The sequence below is a fragment of the Dioscorea cayenensis genome, chromosome 8, assembly GCF_009730915.1.
Source record: "Dioscorea cayenensis subsp. rotundata cultivar TDr96_F1 chromosome 8, TDr96_F1_v2_PseudoChromosome.rev07_lg8_w22 25.fasta, whole genome shotgun sequence".
NCBI lineage: Eukaryota > Viridiplantae > Streptophyta > Magnoliopsida > Dioscoreales > Dioscoreaceae > Dioscorea > Dioscorea cayenensis.
Window position 1 is genome coordinate 7,706,061 of NC_052478.1, and position 8,548 is coordinate 7,714,608.

Here is an 8,548-nt window from a genome sequence, read left to right on the forward strand (position 1 = left end):
TTGATATTTGCATTTGTTAAGAAATTATTTTATTTTTTTCTGTTTTTTATAAAAAAATAATAAATATTTATTAATAATAACTTAAAGAAAATGGTTTTTGTTTTGTATTTTTTTAAATAAAGGGTGTTTTTTGAAAAAATATCTAATATTTTATATTTTAAAAACGGAGGATGATGAGATGGTTTCATGGTTAGTTTGGTGAATATATTTTGGGTAGGGTTATTTTAACAATTTTTTTTTTTAAAAAAAAAGGGATGGTTATAGTGGAAAAAAAGCCCAAAATTAAATCTAAATTAGGAAATTTTACAAAATATAAATCTAAATTAGGGAATTTCACAAAATATAAATAATTTCTGAATTATTTCCCAATATTAGAGCGAAGAACGCCGAGGAAATAGAACGAGAGGAAGCGCAGTGATCTTGGTGAATTTCTTCGCCGGATTCCTTCACAATGAAAGGTCGATCTAGTTCTGCATTGATGCTATGCTATCCATTGTTCTTCTTTGTCTTGTTGTTCTTCGTTTGTTTTGCTGCTGCTGCTGTTGTTGTTGTGATGGAATGGTTCCTGTTTATAGATGTTCACGGCCATTGTTATAATTTCTTGAGAAAATCGCTATTTGGAGTTTGATTTTATCTTACTTAGGGTTAATTTGAGACCTGTCTGATTGGTTCTGGAGTTCAATATAGGGTTTGGATGGTGATGAACATCTAGGGCTTTGGAGTGAGTGGAAATGGTGAAAATAGAAAGAGAGTAAGGAAAGGCGATTGTTTTGCTTAAAGATAGTAAGATGTGTTTTTTTTTTTTTTTGGTTGTGTGTGCGTGTGTGTGTGTGTGTGTTTAATGTGGGATTGGGTTGATGGTGAGCATCTAGGGTTTGTTTTAATAGGGAGAAAATGGAGAAGCAGGAAACAGACTAGGTGGGAGTTTTATTTTTTATTTTATTTTATTTTTATTATTTTTAATTCTTCTGCTTTTCTGTTTGACTGTGGGAAGATGATAGGAAGGACTAATATTAGAGCTGTATCATTTTTTGGGAGCTAAAAGACTGATTTGGGTAATTACATGCATTAGTTTATTGTCCAGTCTTTGGTTGTATGAAGATGAAATGGTTAACTTTTCTTACCTTCCTCTTCCATTATTTTGTACACCTAAAATTTGCATTAATCCGAACCCCTGGTGTGATTTGGAATGTAAGTCACCTTTACCAAGTTTATTTTGATGGAATAACTCTGAATAATCATTTGGTAGATCGTTTGCTCTCTATTTGGTGCATGCAGCACTCATCAAACACCGAAGCACATACAAAACCAAAAGCACCTTAAATTAGGTTTTCACCACAGACCATGGCACTTTCTTTGAATGGCTTCTAACTCTTTCACTCTTGGAACCAAGTGTTTCTTGTGCAGAAAGATGCTTTATGATGCAAGAAGGTTGAACATGAGCTTGCTTTTAATACAAATTGTAGTTTAAAAGAGTAACCGTAATTGTGAAATGGCTATTTATCGTGAATTACAACTTGAATAGCTGGGATAAGCATCATTTTTGGTTGTGTTATTCTTGCACTGCCCCTGCCATGCCAGCCTTTGATTACGCTTTTCTGAGACATGTTATTTGCAGGTTCACTGAAGGGGGGTGATGATGCTTCTGTGAAAGGAAGACATATCAAAATAGATTCAGACTCAGATTCTGAAGGTCCAATTTTTCTTTTATGTTTTCTTTTCGTTTTTATCATTTTAGGTGTTCCTTGCCAAGATTTATTATCATTTTTTTTTTTTGAAAATTTTAAGTTTGAATTCCACATACTATTATCTAGCTGGTCTCTTTCTTTATCTAGCTCATAATACCCTGACTTGTGTTGAACTGTTAACCTGTATGTGGGCAGCCATTAATTGGCTGAATTATATGCTCAAGAAACTATCGTTCACTTGATGAAAACATCAATTTTATTGGATACAACCTGAATTTTTCATAATTTTCTAATAACCTTTTGAAGTTAGTTCAAGTGTTACCCCAATATGGCTTATCTAGGGAAAATTTTTGATTTGGGGATAACTATCTCGTTTTTGACACGTGGGGACACGCTTAATCACTTGTTCCCCACTTGATCTTACGTTTTAATTTGAATAATAGGATTTTGGTTTTGTTTATCTCCTCTCAATCTCACACTCCCATCTTAATATTTCCTTTTGATTTCATTTTCAATTTGTTCATATCTTTTTAAACTACGTACATTTTTTAATCTTTGATTTTTATTTGATGATTATGGTTTTCCATGATTTTAATCATTATATATTTTTTAAATTTTAATATAATTCAAATACCATGCCCTAAGTTCTATTTTCCCAAAAACAATGTTCACCACACTTCTAAAAATAATGTGATTCACATGTCTAGGTGTATACACACACACTTATATACATGAACATATATCTATACACATATAAGTGTATGTGCATACATTATTATATGTATGTATGTGTAGATCTATATATATGGCTATATCCAGGCATCTAGTTTTCATTAAATTTAAGTGTCAAGTACTTTCCCACACTTGGATACTCACTCGTATCTGTGCTATTGTAACACTGGCTGGTCATCGGTTTCCCATTAATGGTTGCCCCGATTATAGATGTGTTTTAATATTCATGGGTGAATATATTAACCAGTAAATACTTGAACGTATGCTGTGTTTTCTCAAAGGGTTCTTAAACTATTCTGATTTCACAGGTTTTCTTGAAGAAAAGAGTAGAACTTCCTCAAAGGGAAGTAGTGTAAAGGGTGGTGGGAAGATACCATCAGATTCCCTGAAGTCTGGTAAGAAGGTATCCCTAGATAGCCTAAAATCAGGAGGGAAGGCTTCATTCAACACTCCCATTGGTTCAGGTTTGAGTTCTTTTTGCCTTTTAGGCTTGCTTTGTCTTTTACGAGATGATTGCAATTCAGTGGGCAGTGAATTTATGTCAAAGATATTATGATAAACTTCATGTTGCAGCTTCATTTAGTTATTACTTAATTTTCTCAAGTATCTTATTTTTTGGGGATTGAGGCACAGGAGGAAAAGATTATAAGACTGGGAAGGCTGGAGGAAAAGGAAGCTTACCGCATGCCCAAGCTGTAAAAGTTCCTATAGTTGAAGTCGACCTAAAACTAGAACTGGGTTAGTCCAACAATCTCTTTTTCCTGTTTTATGTACCATGGTCAATCAATGTTTCTGTACTGATATGTCATTAATGGACTTGCCAGTGATTATGTATGCCATATATTAGATTATTATGTGTACCCTGAACACATTTAGGATATCTGCTTGGATATCTAAGTGATTTATGCTTGCATTCCTGATTTCTTCTCTGATTGTTTATATCATGGGAACTCTTTAATGAGTTTCAGGTATTTATGCTATGCAATAGTGTACCAGGGCATGGATACGGGTATGAGTATCCAAGTATTAGTTTTAGAGAAATAGAACTTTAATACAAAAGATTTAAATCATTAAAATCATGAAAATTACTATTAAAAAGATTTGAAAGATAAGAATTAAATTGTAAAGATAAAAAATATAAAAAAAATTATAGAATCTAAAAGGTTTATGGATAAAGAAGGACACTTAAAAAAAATTGGAAGATGAAGATTGAAAACTAAAAGGAAATAAATTAAGATGGAGAATGAAATGGAAAAGACAAAATCAAAAAGCAAAAAGCAAAACTCATTTTTTCCAAATAGATTAGGTTAAAGGAGGATCATGTAGGGAAGATGTGATCCAAATGTGCCCCAGCATATCATCATATTGTATGTAAAGGAGATAATATCTCGTATGATTTGTAAATTTGCCTAGAATCCCTATGCAATTTTGTGGTGTTAGGATATTGTATACTCCCTTGAGATTGATGGCTGATCTCAATTTCTTATTGGAAAATTATAGTGTTTACTGCTCTAAGCTGTAACTACTGAGGCAGAAAGGCCTCAAAAAATGAGAGTGAAATGGAGCTGTAGGTAAAGGAAAAAGCTAGTGAGAATTCCTTTGCCTCTTTGGTGATGATAAAGGTTGACATTTTAGAGGCTAAAAACTAAAGCTGTTACCTGTCAAGGTCCTGTTTCATTTAATCCTGCTCTAGTTTCACCTCATGATTTGGCCATTTGAACTGTTTTTGCTGCTTCAGAAGTACTTAAATTTAATTTGATTGCTGTGCCTTAGCACTTTGTAAATTATACATTTATGGGCCAGTTCTAATTATCTTCTGCAGATCTTCCTAAAGATGCTAAGGTGTTGATGGATTGTGAAGCAACGGAGATTTTGGAAGGAATCCAAGACCACCTTCTAGTATTATCCAGGGATCCTGAGATAAAAATGCCCGAGTAAATAAATTGTGGTTCAAGCTGTTAATTGGTATGACAATCATGTTAAAAGGAAACCCTTTCATTTGTTTGTTTCCCCCCTGTGCAGATCATTTAATAAAGCACTGCAGCACTCCAAATATGGAAGCCATTACACAGATGTACAGTCTGTGAGACAAGTCTTAGAGTATCCTTGTTTCTAGATTGCCCTTTTTCCAATTGGTATACCTTGTTTCAGTGCATTTTTGTCATTGTTTTATGTTCTTTCAAAATGGCCATTTGACCTTAACAAAAGTTTCAGCACCCTCAAAGTTAATGGAGTTACAGATGGCGAGGTTTGCCTCCTGATTTTATTGTTTAATGGTGCAATCATCTTGAATTTAACATATCCCTCTGGTGCAGATATGCATGATTGGGAACATTCTACCAGAGTCTGTTGATGAGGTTTATGCTCTTGTACCTTCTTTGAAGGTAATAATAGTAGAATAAGTTGTTTTTTATATCAGGGCAAAGGAAATAATTTTGTGGCAACATTATCAATTCTCATACTGGATGCTTTGTATATAGCATGTTTCCATGCTACAGAAGATTTCAATGAGAATACCATATGATTGTTTTTTGATACAGTTCAATTGGTGTGGCTTGGTGTTCTCCATATTGTTGACCAATAATATGGGCACCTCTAAAAATTGCTATCACATTGTGTTATGTCGAGTCTGTTGGATCATGAGTGCACATGCTATGTACTTATAGTATTATGATTTTTTGCTTCTTAACATAACTACATTCTTTTACTGTTAGAACTATATTTGCCATCTTCTCCATTTCTCAGGACAACAGGGATAACAATGAAGGACCGATAAAAGACGTGCTGTCTAACCTGGCAAAGTATAGAAACCCAAAGTAATCCTTGTCAGAGCTTCAGCGTATCAACTGTAAGTAATCCTTTCCTTGCATATCAAGTTATAAGTTTTGTCCTTGATATAGAACTAGTCTATGGAATAGAATTTTAAGGGAAATTGTATTATGGAGTAAAGTGATGAGTTTGACCTTGATTTTCTGTCATGGCAAGATTGTGAGAAGACTTTTTTTTTAATGGTTTGCATTTCATCCATGATAATCAGTAAGATAGCTACTGAAACTTTGTCCTTGAAGAACTCTTTTTATGTATTTTTACTCAGTTTCTGAGTTTGTTGTTTTTCACATGATTGGTTGAATCTAGGGGTTGAAAAAAGCAATGGCCGAGCTGGCCAGTTCTGTGGCCTGCTTAGGGACACTGTTGAGCATATTTGTGAATCGTAATTATTAAGCACGATCATATCAACTAGATTCATGCAATTCAACTTAAACTTCTAGCTCTTCGTTTGAGTTCATTTTTCTCCTGTAAAGAATGTGCTTTTTCTTTTTTAATTTCTGATACACTCGAACGCTACATGCTCTCTCATTTACCAGAATTGTTCATGAATAAGGATTCATTTTAATCTTTTTCTAACCTTTGATGTGATCTATCCACTAGTTAAATTTTGATCTTGTACTGTGTTTATCTGATTACTCTCCTTGCATTTTTTGTAGAGCACAAGGTATACCAAGTGAAAAACAATCTTAAAGGAGCACAAGTAGCCGGGTCTTCAATTCTATTCTGATCTTTTTTTTTCCTTCTTTTTTTTGTGGGGAAAAACTCTGGTGGATCTTGCAAATCTTGATGGAAGAATGATTTGCTAACTGGTTAATTCAAGGTTGTTATCAAATGCTGTGTATATCCTTTTTCTTCTTAGGATTATCCTCAATGGCATCCTATTTTAACCTACTTCTTATTCCCTTGTAGTTGATGCCTCAGATGATATATTGTACTCCAATGTTGTGTTTTTATCCTCTTTGCTCTGGAAGTCGCCTTGCAAATCTCTCTGGACCTCAATTATCACATCAAGCACATTTTCAGCGATCATTTGGATCTCTTCAAAATTATCATGAACCCGGATTTGTCGGTCTCTTGGCAATATCTTCCTCAAATCTCCAATATTAAATTCCTGCTAGACATGTTCGGCTGCCCTAAGTTACACTCCATTCCTTCTGCGTGGATGCTTCCTGCTGTCAATCTTGCTTCCATTGGTTTTAATTTTCATCATCTTAATCTCTTCCTTGACGGAAGGGAATTGCCCTACTGGATTATGCGTTCCTTTAAAAAGCTTGGTTTTGTTTTTTAATTCCCTGTTTTTCTTCTCCCTTGTTTGCTGGTCAGTTTCTGTTGTATTGGATTTGCCTTATCTTTTTAATTTTATCAGCTTCTCAGTTGAGGGGTTCAAAAATGTTGTGTTTTTATCATAGCTCAAATTACATCCTGTTTAAGTTCAATTTAATATTACCAAATCTAATAATTACAAATTAATCTCATGACTCTTCATAACAATTAAAGAAAAATCAAAAGAAAAAAAAAAAAATTCTGATTCCCAAGTCGTTTCCTTACGCCTGTACATCCAATCACCACCCAACCAGGTCATGAACCTCTCCATCTCTTCATATGGGAAGCCAACTTATCCACCCACAGGAAGAAATACCTGATATACTCCTTCAATATAATTAGTCGGCTTCTTTAGTCTTTTAAACATGATTTGTTCCTAGAAGTAGGGCTGGTAATGGGGTGGGGAATCCCCGATCTCTGCGGGGACCCGATTTGACGAGGACTGGGATTCCCCGATTCATTCCCCCCGTGGGGATGGGGGCGGGGGCCAACCCTATTTGTTAAACGGGGCGTGGGCGGGGTCCCCGTCCTCGGTTAAAAATAATATATATATATATATATATATATAAATTTTTAATTTAAATTATTTACAATTTTGCCATTTTTATAAATTATCTAATTAAATTTCGTTTTGCTTAAACATTTGGAGTATTTTGTTTTTGTAAATTTTGTTTTGTTGGTTTGTTGAGCTTTTTATTTTGAATGATTTTTATATTTATCATGTGTGTTAGTGTGTATTAGTATTAGATTTTTTTCTTAAAATCAAACAAAACTTATAGGTATATAGGGATCCCCGCGAGGACGGGGACGGGGACGGGCACGGGGAGATAACTCCCCCTTGTCGGGGAGTCGGGGATGGGGATTCTCCGTCCCCGACTCTCGCGAGGACGGGGATGGGGAGACCCTTCCCCGTCCCAGCCCCGCCCCGTTACCAGCCCTACCTAGAAGGTTTTTCTATTTTAATATTTAAAAAATGTAAGCCCTTCTCTCTAATATAATTTGTCCCTAGGAGGCCCTTATGGGCATTTATATTTTGTAAATATTAAAATAGATGGACCTCCTAAGGACAAATTATATTAGAGAGACCAAAGGGACAGACTAACTATATTAGAGGGACTAAATAGGATATTTTACCTTAAAAACCTAACCCATTCATCATCCTCATCCCTCTATAAAACACTACCAAAATATATACATGCATTTCCTTCCATACTCCATAGCAAAACACCCAAAGAATCAATCATGGTAAAAGAAGATGGTGCCAAACCCAAGCTCCACATAGCAATCTTCCCATGTCTCCCATTTGGCCACCTTTCTCCCTTCCTTGAACTATCCACCGCATTGCCCACCTTGGGCACCATGTTTCCTTCATCCCCATTTCCACACTCCAAACCCTCTCTCTCCCCTTCTCCATTATCTCCCAAAACCTTCACTTCATCTCCCTCACCCTTCCCTCCCACCCTATATCCATCCTCAACAAAGCCTACGACTTTCTCACCGAAGACCTCACCGGATTCTTCTAGTCCTCCATTCCTCCAGTCAACTAGTTTTTCTATGACTTCAGTCCTTACTGGTCTCCAGTTATTGCCAAAACCTTCAACATTCACACTGTTTTCCTTTGCCCACTGAATGCAGCTACCCTCTCCTTCCTCAGTCCTCTGGAATACCACTCTAGTGACCACTCTTCTTGCTCTTCACCCTACATCCTCTCCTGCAAACAGAATGGATCCCTTTTGATAGTAAAGTCTTTTACAAACCCTTTGAAGCAAGGCTAATATACAACTCCATGTATCTCCCTAACAACTCTGGCGTCTCTCCAAATTTCCGGCTTGACTCCATCCTTACTTTGTTTTTGTACAATGTTGGTGTAAGTCTGTCTGTGTATTGGTGAGTGTGCCAAGACCAAGTGCATGTGAGAGTCTTATGTATTAAATGTCCTGGTTGCTAGAATTAATGTAGCTTGAGTGTGCCAATAC

General features: G+C 35.6%; 1 protein-coding gene across 4 annotated transcripts; it reads left to right on the forward strand.

Moving 5' to 3' along the window:
- Positions 1–348: 348 nt before the first annotated feature.
- Positions 349–6,537, forward strand: LOC120267976 (DNA-directed RNA polymerases IV and V subunit 4-like). Of its 4 annotated transcripts, XR_005538648.1 has the most exons (12): positions 349–458; positions 1,619–1,693; positions 2,729–2,884; positions 3,054–3,158; positions 4,243–4,354; positions 4,443–4,520; positions 4,635–4,668; positions 4,736–4,804; positions 5,166–5,268; positions 5,906–5,913; positions 6,043–6,069; positions 6,159–6,537. XR_005538648.1 is itself a non-coding variant. In XM_039275659.1 (11 exons), exons 1-9 carry the CDS (start codon positions 452–454, stop codon positions 5,238–5,240), a joined length of 711 nt encoding a protein of 236 aa, XP_039131593.1. In that variant the 5' UTR covers positions 349–451; the 3' UTR covers positions 5,241–5,268; positions 5,906–5,913; positions 6,043–6,204. The 4 variants fall into 4 exon arrangements, 2 of the variants coding, with proteins under 2 accessions (XP_039131593.1, XP_039131592.1); XR_005538647.1 differs by having other exon boundaries at positions 5,906–6,069; XM_039275659.1 differs by having other exon boundaries at positions 6,043–6,204.
- Positions 6,538–8,548: the final 2,011 nt, after the last annotated feature.